Here is a 15,381-nt window from a genome sequence, read left to right on the forward strand (position 1 = left end):
GCCACCTGTTTTTGCCATCTCGTAGGAGTTTCTTTACGTGAGCAAGTGTAGGCAGAGTTTAGCAGAGGACTGCCTTTTATTGTTAGCTTGCCTGTTTGCCCGCCAATTGTATCAAGTCGCAGGCCCGATAGGAGTGTCAAAGAATTCCAGAGCAAGCCAAGCAATAGCAACTTGTATGCTAATGTTGCACGGTAATTGAGACACACCGACATGATAAGTGGCCTCCGGCTACGCCATGGTTTGTGTGACAACTTGCAACAAAATTGCGATTGGGCAGCGGCTAAGACACAAGAGTCAGCCCTCAAAGACCCCGCCAAGCTGAAAAGAAGAAAGGCAAAGTCATTCTGATTCAGATCAATACAGCTGAGAATGGTATTACAAAGACACTTGAGACCTAATATGTCATGTGTCCAGCGGCCGGGCGCAGCTGAGGATAGTCTTTGGAGAGCCGTGAAGGCTGGCCAGGACAAACGCTATTGGATCTCCGATAGCATTTCATCAGACTCGAAACAACACCTCGGCATTGTCACATACGACGTTGACGGCGGACGGCTGCGTAGTAGTATTTCCACTTTTCCAAGACAGGCGGATGAGCCCGTGTTATGCCGCTCCGTCGGCTGAAGAAGATATTCACCGGGCAGGGAATCTCCCAGACAACTGGATCTGTGTACCCCGTAATACTACCCAAAATGGACTCGATGGAGCCCGACGAGGCCCAAATCATGTACACGTGCAACGTGGGAATAGCGGCGTCATACTACCTCTTTCACGGACAAAAAGAGACAATTGATAATGATCATTTGAACCTACCATATCACATATCACATTTTATGAATATACATCTCTAAAAAGAAAGTCGAGTTCAATACGTAGCTACGGCTTTGCTGGACAAGGTACGAAGTCACGATGCGTAGAATAAAATGCTATGCGCTGTTAGCGAGCATCTTGGAGGGGAGGTAGAACCTCTTGAAATCACGCGCGCAGATGATCTACTTATACGACATTGCGAAGTAAACGTGGTGAGTCAATGTCTTGGCTAGGTACTTGGCCACGTCGTTCTTGTTACCGTCTGTAGTTGGCTCATAACCTGGTACGAGGATGCAGTGTAGGAGTGTGAAGCATCCGGCAGAAATTACTACCTATTTGAGGCACACAGATATATGAGACTATGAGCCCGGTACAGTAATGCGCTTGTGTACTTTGGCTTCATCATGGAATCACAAAACGAAGAGGCGGCCACCCCCTGAACGTCATTTTGAGCCGTGGGGATTACCAATTGACACCAGCAATGGGTGAATGTGCCTCTGTAGACTATCACCCAGCAACACCGGTTTATACAACAGGCCTCAGCAGTATCGCCAATCATGCTTTAGGTATTCGTCGTTGGCAAAGGGACTTGCCCGCCCGTCTCCGCCAGATCTGACGTGGCTGCATACGTGGACCATCGTCGTACCAGTTGACCATTTTCACACATCATCCACATGCCAGGTGGAAATCGGACCTGAGGCTGTTTATACAAGGCCTATTGATGGGGTTGTAGAGATAATCTCTGGGCCAACTACCCGTTCTCAGTTGCCAGTGGTTATCGGTCTATAGGATATATTGGCGATAAATTTATAAATTAATACTCTATAACTATTTTAGAACAAAGGTGAATCTCTGTACGGCATTGAAGCTGTAAAGCCTAGCCAGCAACTTTCAGAGCCTATCGAGAGAATCCCCGTTGAAGGGCAATACGGTACAACTACCATTCATTCTACACTCGCTTCAGGGTATCACGCATTACGCGTGGCTGAACAGCCGTGGCAATACCGTGACCATCCAGCTGAAATATAAAGTCATCGACGGCAATTTCGCCGTACATGAGCTGGTCAATACGGCCCCATTGCCCTGCGTCCGCGTTGAGTATACGCAAAACTCCGGGATCGTAGTTGACAGGTTCAGTTTCAAGAATCGCGCGAAAGGACACCTGGGTACCACTCGAACCAGTCGACGATGCATCCTCAGTATTCGTAATAAAGGGATACAACCGTATGGATTTGATAGTCCCACCTCCTGTCCCATCCGAGTAAGCCTGAGCTGCCTCCTGAACATTGACGCCGTTGCTAAGCCACTCCTTTACAAGCAGCCCTGGCCCCTGATGATCCGTCGTGAGCAGCAGAGACGAGTTCTTCGCATCCGAGGATACATATCGACCACCGAAGCGATGAACTGCTTGGCTCTGAGAAACCCTATCCAACACGGGCAGAATCGATTGCAGCGCAACCTCCGCGGCCATGTTAATAGCAGGTCCCGCATTGGGTCCCGCACAAAGAAAAGAAGCGACAATGTTGTAATCAGGCACCAGGATCAGAAGGGCTTGATACTGGTCATCACTTCCAGACTTTGTGTATAGGTCAATCGTGTAGCCGCTGGAAATTTGGCTTCTGGTGCGCCAGATTTCCCACGGCGCACCGACCGAAAAGAAGGGCGAGGCAGTATGTGCATGGGGCTTCATCCATCGACGCGTTTGCAGAGGGGACAATTGTCTGTGGTTTAGAAGGGCGCGTCCAAATTGGGCCAAATCTCGGGATGTTGAATAGAGGCCGCCGGTTCTGTTGGGACATAATCAGAGACAGTTTGACGGCGAGGCTTGAGACGAGCACTCACGACACTTCATCCCCCAAAGGACGGCCCCAGCCCGAATTTCCCGGAGGGATAACTCCGACTCCAGTACCCCTGGGACTAGATGTACTTGTGTTTTGTAAGCCCAGCGGTTGAAACACTGATTTGGCGACGGCCTCTGTGTATGAGGTACCTGTTACCGCTTCAACGACATATCCGAGAAGTCTGTACGCGGCGTTGGAATATGTCGGAGTGTTGAAAGGCAATGAAACGGGCCGTCTCTTGAGTAGCACGTCAAAGAACTCTGTAGTCGGTTCCTGTTAGAGCGGCAGAAGACTACTATTGTATTTGTACTTGGGTGGCGATTCAACAAACCTCTTCTAGTGCACGGAGGCTGGGTGTTATTCCCAGCACATGTCGGGATCTCGTCCAAGGATAGTTCCGGCAGCCCGGCTGCTTGATGAGGAAACGGCTGGCTGGCCATGTCGGCATTATTTACTGACGCATACTATATTAGCCAACTGGCCGTGTCAAACATTGTAAAGGACCTACCGTCGCGTCCTATTCCAGCAAGCTGAGAAGCAAGAGCCCCGATAGTGACCTTATCCCACTGCACATGATGGATTGCGGAATTTGCTCCCGTCTGCGAAACGGCCTTGCGAAGCTCCGGCAGATAATTCGTCACAGGCATGTCCCAGATCTTTTCACCACCATGTAGCAAGAGAGAATAGACGGTAAAGAGCTTTGAAATGCTCCCGATTCGGTATACACTATTCCCGGTGACACGGTTTGTACTGCCCCCCGAGACGTTTAAATTCGCAGCTGAGTAATGAAAGTCTAGGAAGGGCTGGCTGTCTTGGGCAGATATCATGGTAGCCGAGAGTGAGTTGGTCTTGGCAGTGATGTTGCCGAATTTTGATAGACCTGTATCCAAGGCATTTTGCAACTCGTGGGAGATGTATGACGAGGCGGTCCGGACAGCGTGTGCAGAGCCAAGATTTTCTGGGAACGGATAGGTTTGTCCGAGGACCTTTTGGTCAAAGGCAGCGGTGGCCGACGTGAGGCAAGAAAGGGAAAAGAAGCAAAGATATAGGAGCATCTTGGATCAGGTTGGATTTGTTGCTATGTAGCCAAATGATGAAACATTGCCGCCGGCTGGCAGGTCTTTAATAGATTTTGCCAGAGGCATTATGGACTCTTGGCGTGATGACGACGACATGATGTCGGCAATTAACCATATGGAGAGAGTAAGTTGCCGGTTTGGGTGGAATGTCGGAGATTCCCAGTAATCTCTTTGGCTAATAGAAAATGGTGGCGTTGTGGTTCGTGTATTCCTCGTATGCGTTTGTTGAACCAGATGCATCATGTTTATTTGTGTCAACCCTATTGTAGTTTTCATCGCGACCGGACGAATCAGGACACAAGTTAGTTCCGCCAATGAAGTCAATCTTGCCGGAGAAACGGAGATAACGCGGGGGTTGGCGGGGCGGGAATTGCGGCCCGAGTTCGTCCGCTAAAGTTCCGTCCTTAGTTCCGCCGACATACAATGCGCGTAGTGCTGCTTGATCCTGATGACATTCGTCAGTGTCGTGACCTGGACGGTGAAGCCATTTGCCATGTATTTCTACGATTTGTTGGCCTAATGCCTGCTAATTATTTTCATTTGCTATTGTCAAGTGTCCGTCACAAAACACTCAGCCATCTACTTCACTATGTCAGCACTTTTCATTGACATCGAGAATGCGCGAGCCGGCATCACCTGCCAGCCGCACAAATCAGCGACACTACAGAACTTGTACCGCAACCGTGTCGGCGGTATCCGTTTTCCTATTGCTGTGACTCGTGAGTTGTAGCTCGGCTTCTTTTTCTGAAGCCCTTCTGCCATCATATCGGCTATAATTTGCGCGCCCCCCTTCAATACAGTACCAGTCCTCCAACTCTTCATCCTCGTATTCAAAGTTGAGGGACCATAGCACCGCCTCACTATGCTTGGTCGTAGCTGCCAGTTAGACTGATGGAAGTATTAAAAAATACTCTCAATATTGGAGAGCAGACGCAACTCACCTGCCGAACCTATCCAGCCACTGGGTGGTTGCAGAATTAAATGGGGGGTCACGTACATCCCGCGCCCGCGACCTAGGGCTCACCCTGTCCCTACATTCATGTAAGTGTGTTGAAAAACAGCTGGCCCTCGCGAAGACTGATTGGTAGAATCTGCTTGTATTCTCAACGCTTCACGAGTACTGAGTCCATCACACTTCATCAATAGATCCCACCTCTCGCTGCCCGGGGGATCATTGCTCAAATCTCCACGGAGCACCATTCTCAGATCTGCTGCGATGTATCGGAGGACACTACCAGCAGAGTATTCGAGGAATCTAAAGGACATCGTTCTACGCCTGCCAATACTATATTGCATCGCCCATTTTTATGCTCTTGCCGCAACGTGCACTCCTTTCTGCAAAGGACATTGCAAGTCGATGAGAACGGGTGGCAGACTGGATGTATGTGCATCATCTTGTGCAGCGATGTAGGTTACAGCGCTCATGCATACAGCTCCCAATTGACGAACTCCTTGGTTGAGCTTCGAGTTGCTATATCAACGCCTTTAGGGAGAAATTACGTATGAAGGCGAATACAACTGACGGCAAAACCGGTTACCGTCTTCTCCCAATTAAAGGGGTCAATATAGCATTTTCAGCTGAGGGGATCCACAAAGTAAGATGAAGACGAACAGTAGACCGCGCTTCGCATTGACATTTGTATAGATGGGTATTACAGATGAGATCAAGGGTGATATCTTCACCAAAGGAATGCGAGCGGACGCTGAGGCTCTAGGTGACAGGCCCTCGACCAAGAGCCGTGGGTACCAGCCTGATTGGGATGCTATGTTTCTACAAGAAATCCAGTTTATAACTATTGCTTACCTTGAGATTTTGGTAATTTACCTGTATATAATTTACCTTGAGGAAACCCCAGTGCCTAGTAAAAACGGTCCACGCCGTGCTACGTCCGCTACTTGGGGGGTACAAATTTGCGAGTTATTTTTACTGCTAAAAAAGTCTGGTATCCTTGAATTTGATACTATAAAGAAGTCAATAGGTCAAATACAGCAAGTAAACCTGCGTACACTAAAAGGGATTAAGCGCGAACGGGCCAACACATTGAAGGCAGAAGGGCGCAAGGGCGCACAGCACCCCGCCTTTCTGGTCAAGACGGTCAAACCGGTTTAATGTCTGGTTTCATCAATGTACGGCCAATGCGAATGCCTATCTATATCCATATACAAGTTACAACTTCATTTGTTGCACTTATCCCACCGATTCGAGCCTGTACACAATCACATACATCACCCTGGCCATTCTGACAGCGGAAATGCCAAAAGACACCAAGGCCACGATCAAGGTTGCCGCTGTCCAAGCCTCGCCAATATTCCTGGACAAATGTGCCACCACCGAAAAGGTATGCGCCCTCATCCGCCGCGCCGGTTCGCAAAGCGCCCAAATCATCGGGTTCCCAGAGACCTTTATTCCCGGCTACCCAGGCTGGGTTGAGTTGCTTCCCCTACACACTGACCAAGCTGCTTCGCTCTTCCTGAAACTCTTCAACGAATCGGTTGAGGTTCCTGGTCCTGAAACCACGGCTATTGGGGCAGCCTGCAAAGAAGCAAGCATGTACGCGGTTGTGGGAGTCAACGAGCGGCGAGCAGGTACAACGGGCACATTGTTTAATACCAGTTTGTTCTTTGGTCCGGATGGCTCCATCTTGCACAAACATCAGAAATATGTACCTACGGTTGGGGAGAGGCTTGTCCATGCTCCCGGTCAGACTGGTAGTCGAGCGTCTGTTATGACTGAGTTTGGCGTGCTGAGCAGTCTTATTTGCGGAGAGAATGGGAATCCCCTTTTCCAATATGCTGTTGGGTTGGACTACCCGGTTATTCATGTTGCTAGTTGGCCGGGTCATTTTGGAGAAGGCATGACTGTGGATGGCGCCATCAATGTGTTTGGGCCTGCTGTGGCTAGTTCGGTGGGTTGCTTTGTAGTCCATGCTGTAGGCGTTGTGGGGGATGATGCTATTGAGGTGTATGGCACTGACGAGAAATCGAGACGGTTTTTAAAGGAGCAGCAGAAACAGTCTAGGGCGTGCGTGATGGGCCCCGGAGGAAGGATATTGGCAAAGGGAAGTGAGGGTGAGGAGTTGGTGTTTGCCGATGTCTGTGTTGATGCTCTGGTCAAGGCAAAGTATGGACTGGTAAGTTCAGTAGTCAATCCGTTCGAGTATGACAACTTGTTAATTATTTCTTGTTAGGACTATGCTGGGCATTATAATCGACCGGAAATATTCGCTCACCTGTTTAAGAAATATCTTGCTTGACATTGTACAGGGAGGGCAGTGCACCGATTTCTTAAGCCAGAGCCGACGTCGATCCCGAGTACGGATAAAGAGGTCTTACAGGGATGCAGGTGAAGCAGAAGTGCTTATAGTGGTCAGGTTTAACGGGATCAAGTCTTTTTATCGACAATCGCAGTTGTAATCGCACATACGCTGGTTCGTTTAAAATCAAAACGGGTCTTTATCCCATGCGCAGCCACAAGTATGCCTACCTCTACATGTATGGATTTCTAGTGACTCTCATCGTAAGGGTGGTAGGCTCTTAGACATTGAGTGGCTAGGCCTCGGGTGCTTCTTGGTTGTCGCCCGTAATCGTTCATGGTCGTTTGTAGCTGTCGCTGTCGCCGAGCCCCCCCCCTTTTTTTTGCCCTCTTTCTCTCTCCGGTAACATGACTAATACTCTGTTGTTGTGCAGCATATTCATACTCTTGGGAAGTTCAGGCTCGAAACAACGATAAGCTGTTGTCGGTCGCAGAAGGAGCCGCCGAGGCCATCTACTCTGTCCACAATACTAGCTTCAAATATGGCCCTTCGTGTCGAATATCTGGCAAATTTTATGGTCGTCTTCTCGATTTCGTTGCCGACGTTATTCGTGTGGACTACGCTTTCGTCTTTGAGCTGCGAAGCGGGGGGAGGTTCAGAAGATTCATGTTGCCGCGGGATGAAATTATCCCCAGCGGTGAGGAGACGTTTGCTGGCGTCAAGTATATTCTACAGAATATGAAGTAAGGCAGCGAAACGGGGACCCTTTCCCCGTGCAAGATGCAAGCAGCCGGTAGCCAGTTTCGTAGCCAAGAGACAGAAATAGAAACTGCACTGTGGCGCCATCCGCCTGTTGAGAGCTTTGCTCCCTTTGCCTGGCAAGACAAAGTCGGGATTCGCATCAAGACGTTTATTGTCTGAAGCCTGGCCCGACGCAGTGGCCGCGGCTGCCACATGGGACCAGTTGGCGCATTAGCCCATGTCGGAGAGGGAAAGTTGTCTCTTTGCTCAGCTTCCAAAGGCCATGACATGTTACGGGATCCCACGGCGAGCCCGGATGTTTGTTACACGAGGGCTGCGATGACGGGACCTACGACAGAAGACCGTGCCATGCTACGCGCATCGGATTTGGGCAACGGCCCCGACAGCTACAGAGGGTGCTACGTTGGCACCGGCGCCTAAAACAATGGCTGTCTCTCTCGGAAAATCGGATAATGCCTGGAGAAAGCTTGAACGTGTACCAATGAGGATACATGCCAGCGAGAGATATGCCATTTGGGTGTACGGGAAGCTTCAACGGAATCACAAAGTATCTGATTGGCGAAAACCCCCCGTTGCGAACAACTGCAGCAGGATTTTCAAGTTATCGTGGGCCGCGGAGGGGCTTTCAAAGGCTGTTCACATTTCCTGGACGGAGGTTCCCGTACTTATGAAGGGAAAAGGTTTAACCTGTATTCGGGAAACGGCAACGACAAAACAAGATTGAAGAAGTCGCGCAACGCGACAGCAACGTAGCAGTTGACAAGTAGGTAACGCGATAGGCTTCCCTCAAAAATGAAAAAAAGGAGCATTTCTAATGAGAGGTTAAGAGATGGGACAAGGGTAGTGAGCCTGCAAGAGGCAGTCGACCCAGAAGCCAGCTGTGGTATGATCTAATCTTATCAATCTATTGGCATGTGTACGATTCATGGACTGCTTTTGTCCACTTATTTCCGTCATTTGTATGGTTGCACTACGTATGCTCCATAAAAGGTCCAATATTGCCAAGAGCAGACACATCAATATTAGGAAAGGCTTGCTGGATAAGGTGAAGACCGAACCACAACAATATTGAAACCGAACATGTCCTTTTCACTTACCATCATGCGACCCCTGATGATGGCCAGCTTGGATGAAGCTTACATGGATGCTACCGCCTCAAAGTGGGCACTCACGGATATTGTTTGATCTACTCCGTACAGCCTCCCAACATTCATTTGCCGCATAACAAGTGTGGAGTACAGTGGTTCTCATATCAAGTTACAGAACAGGACTAGCTTCTAGTTGATGCTGGGTTTTCCATTTGTAGTCAGGTCTCTGTTTTCCCTGTCAACTAACCTGGAAACCAGTCCACGGTCCACGTATCACCTTTACGGCCGGGCCCCCTGTCCCGATTTCCCAGTTGCCCTGTATAGGGGCAGTCAGTACTGTAAATATTTCTTCCTGGTACATGTAATTTAGACCTAGTCCACTCACCTTATAGACAACCTCTCTACCTCTCTATTGAGACGAACCATGATGTGGGACCTCTGGGTCGTCATATATCTCTCTGGTCTATGTAGGCAAGGTGCGAATACATGTACGGCTAGATGGAGACTGGATCATATGGTCCGAGCAGTCCGTAACTACCGCTGTACCAAGTTTTTCTAGCCATGTCGTGGAGAATAAACTCCACTAGAGAGGGCATCGAGTCAAGTCGATACTAGATCAGATAGTGCTGGCCGCATTTTATCATTCTAGAACACACGTTACATTTGCGCTACTTTTACCTTTTAACTACTTGAGGTATAGCAATAATGGAGAAATCATATTACTTTAGTGGCGCTCACCAATCTCACCTACGTTCCCAAGATTTGCGAGTTGTTCAAAGCATGATAATGTAGTCATGTGCACGATACCCCTCCCGTATATCACTAATAGTCTACAAGTAATAAATCTGAGCAACAATTATGCATGATCTTACTATTGGGGCTTAGCGTGAATTGGACAGTCTGTATGTGTGTCCTCCCCCATAGTAACGTCTAGATAAATAGGCGCAATATCTCGTGCTTTGAGTTGATTCTGTCTCTTCACTTTTCTCCCTGTCATCAACGTCAATCTTTAAAATAACCTTCCATCTCGGCCTAAGCCATGCATTCTATCACGGCAACTGCCGCTGTGGCCATCGCCCTGGCGTATTTCGCCAACGCAGCTCCTATTAGTCCAGTTCCAGGGTTGACGGAGCTCTCCGCCTGGGAAACTATTTTTTCTGACCCAAACGTTAACCCGGAAGACTATGGACTTTCTCAGGCTGAGCAGCGCGAGAGATATAGGGAGGATTGCCACAAAGTTTGCGGTACAGTACTGACCTCTCCTTGTGCTGCAATAGCAGCCTCTAATACGATGTAATGTAATAGGAAAGGTTATTCAGCTTATCGCCAAGGACGGCTGCGACTCTGATTGGAAAGGATACGAGAAAAGTTGCGAAACTTGCTTTTATAATCGCTTCATTGATGGCTCGGAATTCAGGGAGAAGTGGGGAAATGGCTTGAAGAAAGCTCTTGGCATATGCGGTATCACAGTCCCTGAAGAAATCCCCAAAGAAATGGACGCCGACGGATGCCTTGTTGAAAAGCCAAGTCCTGCAAAGCCAGATGCTGAGAAGACAGCCACCGAGACGCCAAGTGCTGAAAATCCAGATTCTGAAAAGCCAGATACTGTGAAGCCAGATACTGTGAAGCCGGATACTGTCAAGCCGGATACTGTCAAGCCGGATACTGTGAAGCCAGATACTGTGAAGCCGGATACTGTCAAGCCGGATACTGTCAAGCCGGATACTGTCAAGCCGGATACTGTCAAGCCGGATACTGTCAAGCCGGATACTGTCAAGCCGGATACTGTCAAGCCGGATACTGAAAAGCCGCCTGCTGGACAGTCAAACACTGAATCCAAAGAGGGTGGAGTGGGACAGAGCACGAACCCTCAAGAAGAAACCAGCGAGTATATCAGCGAGTATAATTGTCACGCTGCCTGCGGTACGATCTCTACTGAAAATTACCTCGACATACCCCGGGACAAGTACTAATTCGGTCACAGGAGGCATCATTACAAAGGGCCGAGAGGGAAAATGCAAAGAGCTCAAGGAGCAGTTTGTTCCCGTATGCGAGAAATGTGCTATACGAACGGGCATCTGGGGAATTTACAAATGCGGCGCGCGGGCAGGCGCAAGGAAATGCGGCGTCCAAGTCAACCCTCAGTAGACAAGTAGAGATTTTATTGTATTACAGGACAATACACTTGCCACATTCATAAGACACATCATCTTATGAGTTGGGCATGTGCTATCAAATTGAATACAATTACAATATTATACACCAGACACTATAGTGGATGATGGAGGGGTCATAGCTAGAGGGTGCATATTGATCATGTTTGACGCCGCCGTGCAAGAAAAACTACATGACTACCCACTACCTAGGGATATATGCCGCATATTAGTAATGAATACATATCAATTGATACTTTTAATATTAGTATCGATCTTGGCTATAATCGGCTAGCCATGTATCGGCCCCGCTACTACCTGGATATCGAGCGGTCTGGTGCAGCAGTGGCCGCATACGGCATCAATCATGTCGGACCGACAGCCCATCTGCGACGACCTGCATGGCGGCATCTCCTCGGCCAGGTCGGGATGTGACCCCATCCCTCTCCCGCGGGCGAGTCGCTCACATTATTCTGACCAGACGTGTTATCCGAAGTGAGCCATGGCCGGACGAGGGCCTGACTAACCAACCAGTTTACAACCCTGGTATAACTTTATTCGGCGTGGCGCGACGTGAAAACAAGTTTCTATCAGGTTGACCCCATGACGCCAGTCCAGAACCTCTGGCATCAAGCAGTCGGGCCGGTTCGACAAAACAAGACGGCCCCAGAACCGCCACCCGCAGGTGAGAGTAACGACCCGGCCCCTGGACCAAGGGACCAAGGAACCAATCATCTGCCGGCGGCAGAACCGGCGTGTGGAGAAGGAAGCAAAGGGCGGCAGCACTGAGGGCAAGAAAAGCCGGGCGAGCAAAACGCCTTTCCCGGCGGAGACGAGTCTGTCTGTCATCAATCCTCATTCCTCATTCCTCAACCGCAGCCGCATCCGTGGCAAAGAATCGTCGGCAACAGAACCCAGCAGAAGCCTCGATTCCCCCAAGCGGCGAGGCAAACGGGGAAGTAAACCCCAGCGTCGCGGCGGAAAGTGTCGCCCTCGGCCGCATGTCGCTCAAATAAGCTTCCATGGCGCCACCGCGGAGGATCCAAACGGCAGTCAGCCCAGTGCCTTTCCCCGTGTTTATTGACTACAAAAGTCCATCCGTCTTGTTCCCCGCAGCGCCACAAGCCGGGGGCCTAGTTGCGGAGTCTCCGCGTCGAGAAACACGCGCAGGCAAACACCAAAAGCAACCCAAAGCGGGTTTATAATGATCGCTGCCGCACAACAGAGCGGGGGTGGGAAATACGCCGCAACGAGGGGACGAGGAGAGCGCGCCATGGCCCCCTTTACTTGATGCCCGCTGCTGAATTTATAAGACGGCCGGGCTCCCATCTCGTGCTGAACGAGGCACACGTTCCATCGCCACTTGCATCATGAAACTCTGGACGAGCGTGCTCTTTTCCGGCCTCGCCTCTGCGGGCGCCCTGGTCAACCGCGATGGGGACAAGGCCCTGGCCAAGTGTCCCGGCTACAAGGCGTCCAACGTCAAGACGTCTGGATCCGGGCTGACGGCCCATCTCACGCTTGCGGGCAAGGCTTGCGACGCGTACGGCGACGACTTGAAGCAGCTCGTTTTACAAGTCACCTACGAGACCGGTAAGCTCGCCTTGAAGATGAGAAAGAAAGAAAGAAAGAAAAAAGGCAAACCCCCAGCTAACGACCCGCAGACGACCGCCTCCACGTCAAGATCCAGGACAAGGACAACCAAGTATACCAGGTGCCCGAGTCCGTCTTCCCGCGGCCCGGCGGCTCGTCGTCGGCATCGGCAAACCGGCTCCGGTTCGACTACACGGCGTCGCCCTTTTCCTTCCAGGTCAGCCGCCGCGACACGCGCGAGGTGCTCTTCGACACGTCGGCGGCGCCGCTGGTCTTCGAGTCGCAGTACGTCCGGCTGCGCACCAAGCTGCCGCGGGACCCGTACCTCTACGGGCTCGGCGAGCACTCGGACGCCTTCCGCCTCAACACGACGAGCTACATCCGCACGCTCTGGAACCAGGACAGCTACGGCATCCCCGCCGGCGCCAATCTGTACGGCGCGCACCCCATCTACCTCGAGCACCGGGACGCCGGCTCGCACGGCGTCTTCCTCCTCAACTCCAACGGCATGGACGTGGTCATTGACAAGGCCCGCGACGGCAGCCAGTACCTCGAGTACAACGCGCTCGGCGGCGTGCTCGACTTTTGGTTCTTTGCCGGCAAGACGCCCACCGCCGTCGTCCAGCAGTACACCGAGATTGCGGGCCGCCCGGCCATGCCGCCGTACTGGGGGCTGGGCTTCCATCAGTGCCGGTAGGTGCCAAGCAAGACGCATTTGATGCCGCAAATTCCAGAACCGCGTGGCAAAGCAGAGCTAACTACATGTAACCCACCCCCAGATACGGCTACCAGGACGTGTTTGACGTGGCCGAGGTCGTCTACAACTACAGCAGGGCCAACATCCCGCTCGAGACCATGTGGACGGACATTGACTACATGGACCGGCGGCGCGTCTTCTCGCTCGACCCGGAGCGCTTCCCGCTGCACAAGATGCGCGCGCTCGTGTCGCACCTGCACGCGCGCGACCAGCACTACGTCGTCATGGTCGACCCGGCCGTGGCCTACCAGGACTACGCGCCGCTGACGGCGGGCCTCGAGCAGGACGTCTTCCTCAAGCGCGCCAACGGCTCCGCGTGGCTGGGCGTCGTGTGGCCCGGCGTGTCCGTCTTCCCGGACTGGTTCGCGCGCAACGCCGGCGCCTACTGGGACGCCATGTTTGCCCGCTTCTTCCACCGCGACACGGGCGTCGACATTGACGCCCTCTGGATCGACATGAACGAGCCCAGCAACTTCCCCTGCAACTTCCCCTGCGACGACCCCTACGCCGCCGCCGAGGGCTACCCGCCGCCCGCGCCGCCCGTCCGCGCGCCGCCTCGCCCGCTGCCCGGCTGGCCGTGCGAGCTGCAGCCCGCCAACGCCACCGACTGCTACCGCTCCGCCGCCGCTCCTCCGCCGTCCCCTGAGCCACCGGCGATTGCACCGGCTCCCCGCGCAGCAGCAGCAGCAGCCGCTGGCGACCAAAAGGGCCTCCCGGGCCGCGACCTGCTCTACCCCCGGTACGCCATCCACAACAAGGCCGCGTACAAGGACGCCTGGAACGGCGCGCAGGGCGGGCTCTCCAACCACACGGTCAACACGGACGTGCGGCACCAAAACGGGCTGGCCATGTACGACACGCACAACCTCTACGGGTCCATGATGTCGACGGCGTCGCACGCGGCCATGCTCGCGCGGCGGCCCGGGCTGCGGCCGCTCGTCATCACGCGGTCCACCTTCCCGGGAGCCGGCGCCCGCGTCGGCCACTGGCTCGGCGACAACCTCTCCACGTGGGCCATGTACCGGGCCTCGGTGCGCACCATGCTGGCCTTCACCTCGCTGTACGGCTTCAACGCCGTGGGCTCCGACGTGTGCGGCTTCGGCGGCAACACGACCGAGGAGCTGTGCGCGCGGTGGGCCGCCCTCGGCGCCTTCTCCACCTTCTACCGCAACCACAACGCGCTCGGGCAGGCGCCGCAGGAGTTCTACCGCTGGCCGTCGGTCGCCGCCAGCGCCCGCCGCGCCCTCGCCATCCGCTACCGCCTCCTCGACTACCTGTACACGGCGATGCGGCGCGCCTCGGCCACCGGCGAGCCCGCCCTGCTGCCCATGCTGCACGCCTACCCGCGCGACCGCGCCGCCCGCGCCCTCGAGGACCAGTACCTCTACGGGCCGGCGCTGCTGGTCGCCCCCGTCCTCGAGCCCGGCGCCACTTCCGTGCAAGTCTACCTGCCCGCCGGCGCCCTCTTCTACGACTGGTACTCGCACCGCGCGGTCCGGGGCGCCGGCCGCGCCCTCGCCGTCACGGCCGTCGACACCGCCTCCATCCCGCTCTTCCTGCGCGGCGGCGCCGTCGTCCCCGCCCGCCTCGGCGCCGCCCTCACCACCACCGACCTGCGCCGCCGGCCCTTTGAGCTGCTCGTCGCCCTTGACGCCGCCGGCCGCGCCCGCGGCGAGCTGTACCTCGACGACGGCGTCTCCCTCGACCAGCGCGCCCGCCACTCCCTCGTCACCTTTGCCTTTGACGCCGCGTCCGCCCGCCTCGAGGTCGGCGGCGTCTTCGACTACCCCGGCCCTCCTGCGCGCGTGAGCAAAGTCACCCTCCTGGGGTCCGAGGGCCGCGACCCCGCGCCCGCCCAGACGCACGCCCTCGGGGGGTCTCGCGTCTACAGCCGCTCGTTCGACGTCGACTGGACGCTGGACAGGGCTGCCACGTACACCGTTGGCAAGTGAATCCAATGTTAGTTTCCGAGTAAACCTAGCTCAAGACTAGAGAGATGAGTCGGTTCAAGTAAAATACAAATATTACTTAATTTTCAATTGTTTCG

The 15,381-nt window shown here is 53.4% G+C and overlaps 5 protein-coding genes across 5 annotated transcripts; 3 read left to right on the forward strand and 2 right to left on the reverse strand.

Moving 5' to 3' along the window:
* Positions 1-1,756: 1,756 nt before the first annotated feature.
* sdnR (Beta-lactamase-like protein sdnR) lies at positions 1,757-3,703 on the reverse strand (the record flags this gene model as incomplete). The annotated part of the gene is made up of 4 exons (XM_066131850.1): positions 1,757-2,594; positions 2,650-2,908; positions 2,980-3,102; positions 3,157-3,703. 4 exons carry the CDS (start codon positions 3,701-3,703, stop codon positions 1,757-1,759), a joined length of 1,767 nt encoding a protein of 588 aa, XP_065987795.1.
* Positions 3,704-4,388: 685 nt separating this feature from the next.
* G6M90_00g112160 (uncharacterized protein) lies at positions 4,389-4,993 on the reverse strand (the record flags this gene model as incomplete). The annotated part of the gene is made up of 3 exons (XM_066131851.1): positions 4,389-4,603; positions 4,669-4,688; positions 4,752-4,993. The coding sequence occupies 3 exons, from the start codon at positions 4,991-4,993 to the stop codon at positions 4,389-4,391; spliced, it is 477 nt and encodes a 158-aa protein (XP_065987862.1).
* A 986-nt stretch (positions 4,994-5,979) lies between these two features.
* On the forward strand, positions 5,980-7,728 carry NRL3 (Nitrilase 3; the record flags this gene model as incomplete). Its single annotated transcript, XM_066131852.1, has 2 exons — positions 5,980-6,858; positions 7,441-7,728. The coding sequence occupies 2 exons, from the start codon at positions 5,980-5,982 to the stop codon at positions 7,726-7,728; spliced, it is 1,167 nt and encodes a 388-aa protein (XP_065987840.1).
* A 2,142-nt stretch (positions 7,729-9,870) lies between these two features.
* On the forward strand, positions 9,871-10,979 carry G6M90_00g112180 (uncharacterized protein; the record flags this gene model as incomplete). Its single annotated transcript, XM_014684802.2, has 3 exons — positions 9,871-10,075; positions 10,137-10,754; positions 10,816-10,979. 3 exons carry the CDS (start codon positions 9,871-9,873, stop codon positions 10,977-10,979), a joined length of 987 nt encoding a protein of 328 aa, XP_014540288.2.
* A 1,375-nt stretch (positions 10,980-12,354) lies between these two features.
* G6M90_00g112190 (uncharacterized protein) lies at positions 12,355-15,286 on the forward strand (the record flags this gene model as incomplete). Its single annotated transcript, XM_066131853.1, has 3 exons — positions 12,355-12,577; positions 12,649-13,270; positions 13,357-15,286. 3 exons carry the CDS (start codon positions 12,355-12,357, stop codon positions 15,284-15,286), a joined length of 2,775 nt encoding a protein of 924 aa, XP_065987878.1.
* Positions 15,287-15,381: the final 95 nt, after the last annotated feature.

Source organism: Metarhizium brunneum, chromosome 7 (genome assembly GCF_013426205.1).
Source record: "Metarhizium brunneum chromosome 7, complete sequence".
NCBI classification, from domain to species: Eukaryota; Fungi; Ascomycota; class Sordariomycetes; order Hypocreales; family Clavicipitaceae; genus Metarhizium; species Metarhizium brunneum.